The sequence below is a fragment of the Hylobates moloch genome, unplaced genomic scaffold (assembly GCF_009828535.3).
Source record: "Hylobates moloch isolate HMO894 unplaced genomic scaffold, HMol_V3 SCAFFOLD_8, whole genome shotgun sequence".
Lineage (NCBI taxonomy): Eukaryota > Metazoa > Chordata > Mammalia > Primates > Hylobatidae > Hylobates > Hylobates moloch.
The window spans coordinates 43,247,380-43,262,190 of NW_026652283.1; the positions used below are offsets into that span (position 1 = coordinate 43,247,380).

The 14,811-nt window shown below is 54.6% G+C and overlaps 1 protein-coding gene across 2 annotated transcripts; it reads right to left on the reverse strand.

The window, feature by feature from the left end:
* Positions 1-7,225: 7,225 nt before the first annotated feature.
* On the reverse strand, positions 7,226-13,135 carry EDN2 (endothelin 2). 2 transcript variants are annotated; one of them, XM_032159063.2, is made up of 5 exons: positions 12,990-13,135; positions 12,494-12,650; positions 10,915-11,037; positions 9,548-9,646; positions 7,226-7,947 (listed from the first exon to the last, which is right to left on the reverse strand). In XM_032159063.2, the coding sequence occupies exons 1-5, from the start codon at positions 13,051-13,053 to the stop codon at positions 7,854-7,856; spliced, it is 537 nt and encodes a 178-aa protein (XP_032014954.1). In that variant the 5' UTR covers positions 13,054-13,135; the 3' UTR covers positions 7,226-7,853. The 2 variants fall into 2 exon arrangements, with proteins under 2 accessions (XP_032014954.1, XP_032014956.1); XM_032159065.2 differs by lacking the exon at positions 9,548-9,646.
* Positions 13,136-14,811: the final 1,676 nt, after the last annotated feature.

The following is a 14,811-nucleotide window of genomic DNA, read 5'->3' on the forward strand; positions in this document are numbered from 1 at the left end:
TAAGCGTTCTCGTCCCATTATTTAATTGATGAAGGCCCAGAGGAGGCAGAGACCTGCCCCAGATCATGCTTTGTGTTGTGCTGACTAGGACTGAAGCTCAGACCTTGACCTCACCCAAAGATCTTCCTCTGCCGCCTGGCGGCAGGGCGTTGGGGCCCAGAAAGGAGCAGCCACGGGCTTCCTAGGTAGGAATTGGTGGAGGGATGAGTCTGGGATGCAGGCCAATGATGCTCAGTGGAGGGAGCAGGCCCGCCTGGGTGTGAACCGATGTCCCCTTCCTAGGAGAATCACCTGTGTGCTGAGATGGCAATTCTTTATCACTTGTCCTGACATCCTTGTCCTAGCTTAGGGTCCTGCCTGGCAGCCTCTGGCTCTGCCACTTGTAGAAATGCTGTGGAGAAGTGCCACGCTTTGCTAAGTGCCCACCGAGTGCCTCCTTTTGTGCTGACCTCCATACGCTGTGTTACTTTGACTGAGGAGACAGTATGGTACAGTGGTTAAGGCCATCATCTCCAGAGCCAGACTCCTGGGGCAAATCTCACCACTGCTACTCACTAGCTAACTGACCTTGGTGGGTTACTTAACCTCTCCAGATCTCAGTCTTTTGTCTATAGGACACTAATAGAACCTCCCATAGGGTCATTGAGGTTTCAGGTAGAAAGAACCCAGATGTCTATTAACGGATGAATGAACAAAATATGATCTGGTGCTAAGATGAAATATTATTCAGCCATAAAAAGGAATGGAGTACTGATACATGCTACAACATGGATAAACCTTGAAAGTATTGCGGTATGTGAGAGAAGACAGACACAAAAGGCCGCATCTGGTATGATTTCATTTATATGAAATGTCCAGAATCGGTGAATTTATAGAGGTAGACGTAGATTGGTGGTTTCCTAGGGCTTGGGAGTGGGGTAGTAGAATAAGGGAGTGACTGCTAACGGGTAGGGGATTTCCTTTTGGGGTGGTGAAAATGTTCTGGAATGAGACAGTCGTGATCCTTGTATAACTTTGTGGAAACAATAAAGCCACACTTAATGTTGTTGACAGGTTCTTGGAAATGGTGGCTTTAGTGGAAAAGAAATGTAGAGTAGATCCTCGAATAATGTTTCCTTCAATGGAGTTTTGTCGTTACATTGATGAGCAAAACGTTTCGTTTAACGTCACAGTTCCTAAGAACCTATCGATGTTAAGTGAGGATTAAAATCCACTGAATTGTGTGCCTTAAAAGGGTGAATGTTATAGTGTATAAATCATATCTCAATTTTAAAATGTAGCCAAACAATAAATAGGGAATAAATAGAAAAATTTATGTACAAGTGTACCACGCAGTGTTATTTTATTGGTGGTGTAGGGGAGGAAAAAAGTTTTTTTCCTGTATCCTTTTATAGACTGTGGCTGGGGCTTGCAAATTAAACTGACAAAAGACTAATGCACAGGAGAAAAGGCATACAGATTTTATTTGATGTTCCTACTTTAATTGCGATGTGCATGAAGGCATTGATTGCATTCATAGAAAAGAAGTGAAGACCCTTTGTTAAAATGGTATATAAGCCCCCTACCATTTTAACAAAGGATGATACATTTGTGGAGAAATGACAAGATAAAGGAAAAAGGCTTTGGGTTCCTAGGGGTGGCAAATTGTGGGAAGATAAATATATGGGGAAATTAATGGAAGATCAGGGTGATTTCAGTAAGACTGGTTTGTGCAGACTTGTCTTCTTGCTGACTTTTTGTCTTCAGTGCTAACTAACGGTTGTTCGCTTCCTGCTATAAGACAGGGAAGGAGAAGAATCTTCACAAAGGAAAATTTATGTCCTGCTTTTGGGCAGATGTGGGAGGGCAAAGAACTCTTTCTACACGTGCAGTTTCTTAATTGCCTTTCGCTCAAAACGATCCTAATGCAAAAGTGGCATATTTGGGGTGGCATGTTCTGATCTTCTTCAGTGGGAAATCGGACAAACTTAAAGATACACCTACAGGGTAATAAACGCCAACATATGCTATATTATGGGGCAGGTTTATCATCATGTATTATGTAGCTATGAATAAAATTTTGGTTTTGGAAATTTAAAAAAAATTAAATAAAGTACTTAGGACAGTATCTGACATCTACTAAGTGCCTTTAGTGTTGGCTGTTATTAATGAACTCTAGGACAACCCTGTAACCTTGGGCTCCTCATCCCCATATGGCAGATGAGGAAACAGGCTCGGAGAGGCGGCATGACATGGATGTGCTGCCCCTCCTTCCGGTATGCTGTCAGGGAAGGGCAGGGTCTTGGCATCAGGCCATCCTGGAGCCCGGCCAGGCTCTGCCACTTTCTAGTGGCAAGGTCTTGGTCCAGCACCTTCCTGCACCACTCTGAGCCTCTGCTGGCCTCAGTGTCCTGCCTGTGGAGGGAGTCATAGCGTTGCAGAAGGATTCTCTGAGCATGTGCAGACTGGTCTGAGACTCCCTGGGTAATGTTGGTACTGTGCTTCTGTGACAGGCCCCAGGCAGTGGAACTGGGACCACATAGGTAGAGACCGCAGAGACAGGATCACTTTCCACAGCCTGCCTGGCCTGGAGGTAGTGAGCCAGACATCCCTCAGGGTGACCTGCAGGCCAGGGAAGGAAACTTCAGGAGGAGGCAATTCAAGCAGAGGCCAGGGTCATGGCCTTTCCCCCTCCAGCCAGTGTCCCTAGGCCCTTTTTTAGCCAGTTGTCCTTGAGAAAGACATCCCACCCTCCCAGGGCCTCAGTTTCCCTTGCTGAACCAGTCTAGCATGGTGGTTATGATTAATACAGTCTGGGGGCCCAGATTGCCTGGGTGCACATCCCACCTTCCCTGCTTTTGCTTTCTGACTGCATGACCCTGGGCAGGGAAATTCGCTTCTCTGAGCCTCAGTTTCCTCATCTGCAAAATGGAGATGAGAGCAACACTTATCTTACTTCTTGTAAGAAAAGTGAATGCAATGTTCTCCTAGTACTCAGTGTACTGGCAGAGTCTGGTGCTCTGACAGCCTCAAGGCCCGTTGGCTATTACAGTTACTATGACTGTTTTATTAGCTGTGAAGGGACTGGAGGACACGTGTGTGCCTGGCGGCAGGGGTTGGCCCCCCAAGTCCCCGTCCCCCAGTTCCCAGCCTGCAGTCCCCCTTGCTGCCTTCAGCACCAAGTGATCGACAGGCTGGGCCAGTGGCATCCTGGCAGGCCTGTCCTGGCAGCTGCTCCCACAAGGCGAGGCCCTGTGAGCTGCAGAGAATTAATTAGGCTGCATTCCTCTTCCAGGGCTCCTGGCGGGCCCGCACACGGCCCCCTTCTTAGCTGCCGAGGGCTTTTGGCTTGGATCCCTGGCAGGCCAAGGCGAGGCCCACACTATGCTCTCCCCTGAGAGGGGCTGGGAGGGCCCTTGTGAGCTGGAAGCATTGGCCGGGAAGGAGCCAACGATAAACCAGCCACCCAAGGCCAGCTCCCGTCCTGGCTCTCCCTCGTTTAGCAACCTTCTCTGGCTACCTATCACTCAAGTTCAAATTCCTGGCATCGGATGCTATTCCCAGCCTGGCCCCTGCTGCTCAGGCCTGCTGCCCCTCCCTGCGCTCTCTCATGCCCTGGCCAGATCTGCCTTACACCATTCCCACCAAGCCCTTTCCCTCATCCCAGCCTGCACAAGCCCTGCCAGTCCTTCGCCCCCCATCCCACCAGCTGGAAGGCCAGCTCACGACATACTCCACCTCTGGCCCTTCACTTTGCTCTTGTCTGTCTCCCCTGCCAGGCTGTGAGACCCGAGCGGGCAGCCAGAGAGGTTTCCAGAGGCCCGAAGCCCTCACGGAGGGCATGCTGGGCATGGTAGTATTCTCCTGGGAGGCATTTTCTGAGGCTGTGGTGGGGGTGAGAGCGGTGGCGGCCTCTGCTTCCTAGAGCACCCCCATGCCAGATGCTCGGGGCTTGGTCTGGTGCTCAGGCGTGCACTGCCCCTTCCTGCCTGCCCCTTCCAGCCGTTCCCAGGACCTCCCCAAAAGAGACTGGGAATAGCTCCCTTCCTATGAAGACAGGAACCTTCACCTATGCGGTTTCCTCTGCCTGGAATGCTCTTCTCCACCCTCTTCCTTGACTGACTTCCCCAGAGTTGGCCTAGATGTCCCCTTCTCCAGGAAGCCACCCTGGCCTCCCCCTCCTCAGGGGCTTCATCACAGCATGGACATACCCTATTAGAGAGGTAGGGTAGCACGGAAGTTAAGAGCCTGGGGTTTAAAACCCAGCTAAGCCACATCCTAGCTGTCTGACTCTGAGCAATTTACTAACCGCTCTGTGCCTCAGTAACCTTTCCTATCAAATGGTCATAGTAATGACAGAATTTGCTACATAAGGTTGCTGTGAGGAACCAAGGAGTTAATATGTGGAAAGCACTTAGTCAGTGCTCAGGGAATGTTTGCTATGATTCTTGCCTTCATATTTAACCGTTGTTTTCTTGAATGACTGTCCTCTTGACCTGTGAAGCAGGAACTGTGTCTGTCTTGCTTATGAGAGTCCTCCCAGAGGTGATTATTCCTAACTGTTGAATGAATGGATGGCCACGTTCCAATAGATTTTCACCGTGATTAGGCAAATGACTTTTCTGAACTGAAGACCTAGCTGCCTGGACTCTATTTTCAATGAGAGAGAGAGAGAGAGAGAGAGAATTCCACAGGGCTCTTTCCTGAGTGAGGGCTGTGGAGAGGCAGCGAAGGGCCCCGTCTGCAGACTCACAGCCCCGGACACAGGACCTAACTGCTCTCTGCCTCAGCTTCCTCCTGTCCACATAACCCGAATAAATCTGGGTCATCCTGTGCCCCCTTCTGGCCTGTCTCTGCCTAGTGTTGCAGTCAAAAGGAACACAAATTTGACACAAAAAGCCTTGAAAAAATCCTGTTCTATATTTGTGGAAAAGGCAGGAGGAGGGGAGATTTTGTCCCAGAAAACCCAAGCTTCCTGAAGCTTAGATGCCTTCTTCCCAGGGTTCGCTTTGACCTGGTAGCTGCTCCTGGTAGCTTTTTCTCTGCTTCTTTCCAAACTCTAGCCCACCTTCCCCAACATGGCCGAAGTCCCAACTATCTGGAGTGTGGGCTTGAAGCAAGGACAGACTTCAGGCATACGTGGCCCTGTGGCCCTGCAAACTTCTTGTCCCATAGAGAGGTATGGCTGGATGAGGGCCAGAACAGGGCCCCCCTACAGGGCAAGGCCCCAGCCAGAGGCCCCTGTTTCCCAGGTGTATGTTTCTAAAGGACTGTAGTGTCACCCTTACCTGTCCCTGCCTTCTGGGCCTCCTCTACTCCTTTAATCATCTCTGTTGCTCAGTCATCTGGGTCACTGATCTGTGAACCCTGGCCAGGGTCCCCGGGGCCTGTGCCAAGGGCGGTGAATGCTTCCCTCCAACACACCCTCCGCCAGGTTTTCCTCGTGCTGCTGCCAGGCCTCTGTCACAGCTGCGGCCCTAGGGCTGCCTTACCCAGCTGCCTGGCCTGGCCATGGGCTGTTGCATTTGAGTTTTTGAGGGGCAGGGTCATGTTGAATGGGGGCCTGTGATGCACTCCCAGGGAGCGAGGCTCCCCTGGCATCAAGCTCAGCTGAAACGTGAGAGGTGCGCTCTGGCCCTGGGCTGGAGTAGGCAACAAGTGCCTGGGCTGACCCCACGACACCAGCCTCATCACTAGGTTGCACGGAGGATCCCTAAGGACTTACGATGACTGCTTCTCTGCCACTGGTCTCCTCATTCACTCAGCCCTGACCAGCCGTCTGTGGCATATTTCCAAAGCCCAGCTCTGCCGAGGTCCCCTGCTGCTCACAGAGCTTTTGTGGCTTCCTGCGGCCCACAAAGGGAAGTCCAGGCTCCTAACCTTGGCCTTCAAGGCCTCTCTGGCTTTGTCTCCTGCTGCTGTCCCCTTGCCATGGTCCAGACACCTGGGGCCCCTCCTAAGGAAACTTCTTTGTCACTCCCACTTCCATACTTTCATCCTCCCTGCTCCCTCTGCCTGGAATTCCCTCCCTATTTTCTTTCTATGTATTCAAGTCATTTGAGTGCTTCTTTTTCTTTTAAGGCAGGTCCTCCGTGTGGTGCCCAGGCTGCAGTGCAGTGGCACCATCATAGTTCACTGTAGCCTTGACCTCCTGGGCTCAAGTAATCCTCTGGCCTCAGCCTCCTGAGTAGCTGGGACCACAGGTGTGCACCACCTCGCCCAGCTAATTAAAAACATTTTTTTTTTTTTTTAGATACAGGGTCTCCCTATATTGCCCAGGCTGGTCTTGAACTGCTGGAGTCAAGTGATCCTCCCACCTCGGCCTCTTAAAGTGCTGGGATTATAGTCGTGAGTTGCCACCCCTGGCCTCTTTTGAGTCTTTCTATTTGTTTTGCATATCTTTTGAGGCCACAAGAGTAGCACCTTTGTCCAGAGTCTTCCTATGACCACCCACCTCCACCCCAGCTAGCCCCCATCTCACCCTCCCCTCAGGCCCCTTAGCCCTGTCCCCGTCCCACTCATTCCATAATCACCATTGCCAGCCCCACAAGCAGCCTCTGCCTCTTGTCAGGCCTTGGGCTGAGCCTGGTACCATCACTTCTCTGCTTGGTGCCCACAGCAACTCTGTGAGGTGGGGACTATTGCTTCCCATTTTCTAGATGAAGAAAACTGAAGTGCAGAAACTGAAAGAGATTTGTTCAACGTCACACTGCAGTGGTGATTCATGAATTCAGTCAGCAAGTATTTATGATGTCCAAAGCCCAAGGTGAGGGACCAGGCCAGGGCCAGGCTGTGGCTCCATCACAGCACCTCTCACTGACCAATGGGGCACCCACAGCCTTGAGGTTCACCTGGTCTTCTCCCTCGCTGGATAGCTTTGCTCTGGGCCTTACTGTCAGCCTCTGCTGGGACAGAGCCGCTGGGGCGATGAGTCCCTCCACCCTCCTGTCTTAGCTTCTTCCACACACACTCCTGGGAAAGGGCTGGCCGTTGATTACTGGCCTGATGAGAACATAGGTCCTGGAATCCTGACGTCACACTTGCGGGTGGCTGTCGAGGCACATGACAGACAAAAGCCCAGAGAGGGCAGGTTAGCAGCCAGAGACACCCAGCAAGGGTGGGAGTGGAACCCGGGGCTCCAGCCACCTGCCCCAGCCCTTTCCTTCTTGTGTCCTCCAACTTCCAAGCGGCCCCTCCTTGAGAGGAGTCTCCAACCCCCTGCCTTGGCCAAGACAAAAAACCAGAGTACGTTTCCTCATTTATTATAAACACAAGTTCACAGGTAAATAGAGGGTCTAAAAAATACATTAAAATAAATAATTGGGATTCTCAAAGTTCTTAGGGCAAATAAGTTATATACAGACAGTAGAAGCAGAGCAGGCCCTTCTCACTGGGAGGGTCCCGAGGGAATGAGGGTGCAAGGACTCTGGGGAGGGAGAGCCGGAGAGGACACAGCCAGCCAGGATGCCAGCCCCAGGGGAGCCGTCCAGCTTCCAGGGCTGGCTGAGGCATGCGCGTTCGCAGGTTGCTCCTGGTTTGTAGCCCAGCAGACAGGACACTCCTCAGGACACAGCCTCCAGATGAATGTACTCCCCATGCAGTTCCTTCCAGCAGAGCTGTGGGCCAGCAGCCAGCGCTGGAGGCTGCTCCGCAGTCTGGAGGCCGAGGGCTTCCCTGGGCAGTGCGAGGACACGGAACTGCCTTGGACGAGGCTCCCTCACCAGGGAGCTTGTGCCAATCCTGGCAAATGGGTCCACCTGTCTGGGACCAAGGCCCCCGTCCAGGAAGCAGGCAGAGAGTCCACAAGCCCTGGCCACTTCTCTCCTCCTCTCTCCCCGCGGGCTTCCTTCCCAATGTTCCTCCAGCTCACAACACTATCTCTTCCTCCACCTGGAATGTGTGGGCCGTGGCTCCCGCATGGCCTCCTGTTGTCGCTTGGTGAAGAGGCTCTTGACTGTGGAAATGTCCCTGGGAATCAAGAAGGGTCAACTTAGCATCTCGGGAGATATGGACTGTCCAAGAGCTCCCCATGACAGCAGGGGCAATGGGGCTACAGCCCTTGCCCAGATCCTGGGGTCACAGCTGCCCTGGGGTCAGAGAGTGGCCACAGCCTGAAAACAAGGTCTGCACAACCAGCGCAGGCCAGCCCAGGCGTTGAAGCTTCTCTGCACATGGGGGCTTTGACAGAGCTAATGTTCAACATCAAATGCTGCCAGAATGAGTGGACAGCCAAGCACAGCCCTGTAGGTCTCCTGTCATCTGCCTTTCCACTTCTTTCCATACCTTTCCACACCTTTGCTTCTGCTCTTCCCTCCAGGCTATGTGTATTCCCCTCACCCAGAAGCCACCTGCTAAAATTCTACTCATTCTTCGAGGTCCAGCTCAAGGTAGTCCAGCCCAGAAAACAGGGCACCCCGCTGCCCTTTGAACCTGGCTGGGTGGCCACATACTGGCTCAAAGAACTCTAAACTGGGAGCCAGGAGGCTGGCTTCAGTTCCCAGCTAAGGAAACTTGGGCAACGATCTCAGCCTCTCTGATCCCCTTTCTTAGCTTGTAAAACAAAAACAGGCGTACAAGGTTGGCCGAGCCAGCTCTGCACACTACGAAGTGTGTGCATTTGAAAAGTCTTGTACTCATTTTTTCGTTCTCAGAAAGTTCCTAAGTATACGTTGGGTCCTGTCCATCCCACCATCCTGTCTTTTCTCCTATTTTTCTGCTGCCCGCAAAAGGTGAGAATCTCTGAGGGGCTGAGCTGGGCCCTGGGCCCTGGCCAGCTGTGAGGAACCCTCAGTGACAGAAGTGGGAATGGCAGACCCCTCCACGGCTCCCACGGGCACAGACCCTGGGCTACACGCTTCATGTGCGTCCACTCATCTGACCTCACAGCAACCCCAGGCGGGGACGGATGGCACAATTTCCCAGGTGGGGATGGATGGCACAATTTCCCTGTTTCCCCTGTTCAAATCATAGGAACTAGAGGCACAGTGAAGTTGAGGGGCAAACCCAAGGTCACAAAGCTTGTTCCAGGCTGGGCTGGGGTTCAGATCAAGCAGTCTGCCCCAGAGGCTGCCCCTACAGCCACTCTACTGCCCGGCAGGTGCAAGTGTCTGTTCTTGAGTTGGTTTGGTTGAACAAGCATTCATGGGCACCTCCTGGGGGCCAGGTCTGAGTCACACTGAGGCACCAGGGAGGGGATGCAATCTGGGCAGCAGAGAGGGAGCAGGCTGGGCAGCTGGCCCCTCTGGACCCCAGCATGTGTGAGATGTTCCATTCAGCACAGCCTGAACCAACAACTGTGGTCCTTCCCAGTCATGAGCCTTCAAACCCTCTAAAAAGTCCACTTCCAGGCCTAGTGGTAACAAAGAGCACAGTGGGTAAGAGCATAGACTCTGGGGTCAGCCAGATGCCACTGACTGCTGTGTGACTTTGGGCAAGTGGCTTTCCCTCTCTGAGCCTCAGTTCTCTTTGCTGCCCAATGAGGACCCAGGCCTGCCTCACATAGAAAATGTGGGAAATGTGCAAGGCATACAGGAGGTGCTCAGTCTGTGCATGTGTCCCACACCCTCACCTCAGCCTTTGGAGAAGCTCTCCTGTGGTGGCCCCTGTCTTGCCAGTCTGGAACGTGTCTGCAGGGGACTTCCGGCTTGGGACTGCCCCGGCTTCAGTCCTGCACGAATGGCATTAGGGCCCGAGTGATGGACTGCCCAGGGCCCTGAAGCTACCCGGCTGCAGCCCAGCCCAGCCCCCACCCCATCCCCATCCCCACGTGCCTGTGGGGGCAGATCCATTTCCACGCCTGTGCACCTGGCATCTTTCCCTTCCCAGGTGGGGTGGGGACTGAGGAAAACTGAGCTACCAGGAACGTGTTCTTAGCCCCAGAAAGAGGCAGCTTTTTTGGCCTTCCCAGAATCTGGCCACTTGCAGCTGCAGGGGAAACTGAGGCAGGGGCAGGGCCTCAGCTTGAGACCCAGAGGAGGAGTTTCTCATAAACCATCATGGGAACTGGAGCGTGGGATTTTTTTTTTTTTTTTTTGAGACTGAGTTTCACTCTTGTTGCCCAGGCTGGAGTGCAATGGCGCAATCTCGGCTCACTGCAACATCTGCCTCCCAGGTTCAACTGATTCTCCTGCCTCAGCCTTCCGAGTAGTTAAGATTACAGGCGCCCGCCACCATGCCCAGCAATTTGTTTGTATTTTTAGTAGAGACAGGGTTTCACTATGTTGTCCAGGTTGGTCTTGAACTCCTGACCTCAGGTGATCCACCCACCTCGGCCTCCCAAAGTGCTGGGATTACAGGTGTGAGCCACCGTGCCCGGCCGGAAGCTTGGGACTTTGAAGCCAGTTTGGTTTTCCCAAATTCTCCATGTGGATGAGGGAAGGAACAAAGCCTCCCACCACTTTACAGATGGGAGAACTTAGGCTCAGGTAAGATAGGAGACATGGCAGAGGCCCCCCAGCAACTCTGGGGCCACCCCGGGATGGTGACATGGCTTCCCAACTCCAGATGCCATTTCTTCCCGGAGCAAGCTCCAAAGTCCCCCTGAACCTCAGGTCGGAATCCAAAGCCCAGTAGGACTCGATCAGACAGACTCAGTCCCAAGGCCCAGGCCTCCTTCTGATGAGCTATGCAGCCTGACGTGTCCTGCCCCTTCTCTGGGCCTGAGTTGCCTCAGCCATCACTGGCAGACTCTCTCCTGCCCAGGAGTGAGGACATGAGTGTTCCCGGAAGCCCCCAGAGCTGGGCACCGGGAGGCCCCCAGGGGTGACTGGTTCCTGCAGGAAGGGATGGTGCCACGGACCCAAAGCAGCCTGTGGGGTCGCTGTTCACCCCCAGCTTGCCACTTTGCTCCTCTGCTAGTCTCCCAGACACCTGCTCCCCAGGGCATGCCCGGGCTTGCAGCTACCCTACGCCCCTGCAGGCTGGGTGCCCACCTACCAGGGCCTTCGAAGGCAGAAGGTGGCACAGGCGGGGTCCCTGGCGCTGGAGCACTGACAGCGCCTTGGCAGGGAGCGGCGCCGGCGTCTTGGCGGGTTTCCCAGGCCGTAAGGAGCTGTCTGTCTGTGGGCGGGCAGCCAGCAAGGTAGTGGTGTGGAGTGGAGAGAAAGAGAGAGAGAAAAAAAAATAGAGAGAGAGAGGATTAAATAAACCACAACTATTGGCAAGCAGGGACTGTCTACACTGCCCACTGGGACAGCCACCCATGCCAATGGCCAGCAGGGTGCCAATGAAAGGTGACCAGCCCTTGACCTCAAGAAGTCACACCACTGAAGTCACAGGCTCCTCCACAAGGGTCCTGGTAGCCCTTGGCAAGAACCTCCCCTTCTCTGGGCCTGGCTTGGCTCAGTGAGAGCTCCCAGCATCGGGGCAAGGAAATCTGTGATCCTACGCGAAGGTGGGAATTGGGAACCTCCTAGTCTCTTTCCCCTCTCAGACAGGCTGGTCCCCCTATTCTCAAAGAAGGCTCTCAGCTAGCTCTGGAGGAAGGGCGGCCACTCCGTCTCACAGAAGTAAACATAGGATCATAGCTAAGCTGCCCCCACCTGGTCCCCACTTGCCTGGAGGGGTAACAAATGTGCCTTAGAGGCTTGACTTGAAAGTGGGGTGTGTGCGTGTGTGTGTGTTCAGATGGGATTAATTTCAGATTCAGAGTCTAATCAAGCAGGCCGGGGAAGGGCAGGGGCCCCGTGGCTGGCTGGACCAGCACTTTCCAGTGACAGAACTAATTTTAGATGGTGCGGTTGGAGTCGTAGTGACTCCAGGTAGACTCAGCACGCAGGGACTGGCAGGGTTCCCGCCCTAAGCAAGTGTTTGGATGCGGATTAACTTCACACACGCTTACGTGCAGGGCTTCTCTTGCCTTCTGCAATTTGGGGAAGGGAAAAAAATCACGAACACACACAGAAACTTCAACTGAAGGTATGCAGTGGCCTGGAGGCAGAGCGGGTGCAGGCGGAACAGACAGCACTGGGCTCCCACCCGGGTGTAGCCAGTAGCACAAGGCAGGTTCTCATCTGTCATTTGAGGGACTATCCTGCCTTATGGGGAGGATGGGGGGCTCCTGAGATGATCAAGCATGTGCAGTGCTTGGCAAAGAGCCTGGCATAGTCAAGGCATGGGTGCTGTCACTAATCGTATTATTATTGGAAGAGCATGCAGAGGCAGCATGGCAGAGACTGTGAGCTCCGGCATTCCCCAACCGAGGATGGTGCCTACCCTTACGATTACCTGTGTCATCTTGGGGAAGGCGCTTAAGCTCTCTGAGCCTCAGTACTTGAATCTGGAAAATGGGGCCAACACTTGCTTACCAGGCTGTGTTAAGAATTCTCAGGAGACAGTCCTCACTATGGCTCAGGTGGTCCCCACTCAGGAATTGAAACAATTAACTATTGATATTAGCCAATGCCTCCATCTGGAGGCCCAGGGAGAGATGGACTGTGTCAAGGTTCCCTAGCATGCCAGTAGCTCCCACCCTGACACCCTGCCCCAGAGCTCCCCCATCCCCATGGATGCTCACTCAGGAGTGTTCACCCAGATGATGTCCAAGTGGCAGAAGTAGACGCACTCCTTGTCGAGCCAGGAGCTGCAGGAGCAACGGCGAAGCCGAAGGTGGGTGCCTTGGGCATGAGATGAGGACGCTGGCTGCTCCGGGGTGGCAGCAGCCTGGTCCTTCCCTGCATGCACAGGAGGGAGAGAGAGGCAGAGAGGTGGGTTGGGGTGCCTGGCACATCCTGGAGTGGGGGACCCACCGTGCCCCTCTTCTTGCATAATCGAGGGAGTTGGCACTCTTGCTGCTCAAGAGCTCCAGGCCAGCCCAAGGAAATCCCAGCAGCCCATGGGGAGCCTGGGCTGGTTGCCTCTGTATTTGCAGAACCTTTCGCCTGCCACCACTGCCGCCAGGCTCCCGCCCCTGTCTGCCCCCAGCTGGCTTGGGAGGCACTGCAGCCCTAGGGCGAGACACAGATAGACAGACCCAGGAGCTGTAGGCAGCAGGTGAGGCCAGGGCAGCTCACCTTCATGCAGGGCCACGAGCAGGGCTAGCGCGACGGAGCACCAGGTGGTAGGCACGGAGACCATAGCGGCGGCGGAGCGGGCAGGCTGGACTGGAGCAGGGAGCGCCTGTTGCCAGCGTCCTGCTATTAAGCTGAGCAGATAGCTCATTGCCTCGGTGCCCTGGCTGCCTCTTATACCAGGCACGGTGCCCCACCCCTTCTGGTCCAGCCCTGCCCCGCTGCACCGGCGGGCTGGGAGCCAGGGACACCGCCTCCTCCCCGGGCGCCTGGCCCGACCCAGCCTCTGCAGTGAAGGGGGGAGGGAGATGGAAGGCCCACTCCTCCCTCTGTGCCTGGGGCACCTCTGGGAGTCCTGAGGCTCCCTGGCAGTCCCCAGGGGCCCCTCGCAGTCCAGCTGGACTTCCTCAAGTCACTCCCAGCTGCCCCGAGCCCCCTCCCTCACTCTCTTGGCGGCTGCTCCACAGGTTTCGCCCAGGGCTGTGAGTGTGGAGGAGGAGGTTCCATGAGCAAAACCCCTCTCCTTGGAGAAGACTCGGCCATCTATCCTGCCTGCCCTCTGCCCACCAGGCTGAGGATGCCCCTCTGTTGTGTGGGATGTGAAAGGCCCACGCAAAGCTGTGTGGCCTTGGGCGAGTCAGAGCCCTCTCTGGGCCTGCCTCCCTCTGTGAAGGACACAGCTCATGCCTGACTTCTGACCAGCCTGGAACTGCTTCATCCCCACCTCACCCAGGAAATGCCCCCCTCAACCCCTGCCCTGTCACCCCAGGGCCTGGGGCAGGAGTTCTAGTCCCTTCCAGAAGCTGTTCAGTTATGCAGCCATGGCCAAGGGCCATCTTTCCTGGGCCTGTTTCCTTGTTTGCAAACAAGGCCAAAACAAGAAGGTACTTCACATGCTTGGCTTACAGGCTCCTTTGAGACTAAGAAGGTGGCTTCAGACCCCTCTCCAGAAAGATGCCCCTGAGGACACACACACAAAGCGCCCCTTGAACAGTGTCCTGTCCTGGCCGTGACAGGATGTCTCGGCTCCCACCAGTGGCTACTGTCTGCAAAAGAAGTAAGCCAGGGGACTTCTCTGGGGACTGGCATTCTGCTCCTGCCCCTCTGCTGGCCCAGAAGCCTTGCTGGGGAGGGGAGAGCAGGGATGAACCGCAGCTGTGCTGAGCAGCTCAGGGAACTGGCAGGCACCCTCTCTTCCTGCCCTGGCCTGGCTCAGAGTCCACTTCCTGCCAGAGTCTTCTCAGGGACCCTGTCTCCAGGCACAACAGGAAAGGCCCTCTCATTTCTTGGAATTCCCAGGGCCTGTGTCTCTCGTGCCTGCCTGACTCATCCCATTGCACTTATCTCCCCTGCAATCTCAAGGTCCAGAGCCCCAGAGGAGGCAGGGCCTGACACCTACCCTGCACACAGTAGGGGCCTTGCGAGTGCTTCCTGAGGGCAGGGGGGTGAAGAGATGCACACCTGGCTTTCCACTTACAGAACCCAGGATGCCCAATGCTCAGTTCCTGTATTCAGCAGCTCCTTTGTCCTTGGACATTTATGAAGGGGACAGTAGGTGACCACCAGGAACAGGCAAGTTTGCATCTTCCTAGGGTGTGCCCGGAGCAAGCGTGCATGTGTGAAATCCTGGAGAAACTGGCAGAACTGATGGAGGGTGACAGCAGGATCTTCCTTCCCGGAGGCTGAGCTGGCTCCTGTGGAAAACAACAAAAACAAAAAACAAAAAACAAATGTTTCCTGAGCACCTACTACGTGCTTGGAGCACTATCGACTCTTCCTCCCCACAACCCCAGGAGGCAGCTATTATCACAGGGGAGTCAGCTCG

Excerpts from the sequence above, each read along its gene's own strand:
- EDN2 (XM_032159063.2), bottom strand. The coding sequence starts at position 13,053 with ATGGTCTCCGTGCCTACCACCTGGTGCTCCGTCGCGCTAGCCCTGCTC. Across the intron at positions 12,651-12,989 it reads GCTCGTGGCCCTGCATGAAG|GGAAGGACCAGGCTGCTGCC; the intron begins GTGAGCTGCCCT and ends CTGTGCATGCAG. Across the intron at positions 11,038-12,493 it reads ATCTGGGTGAACACTCCTGA|ACAGACAGCTCCTTACGGCC; the intron begins GTGAGCATCCAT and ends GCCCGCCCACAG.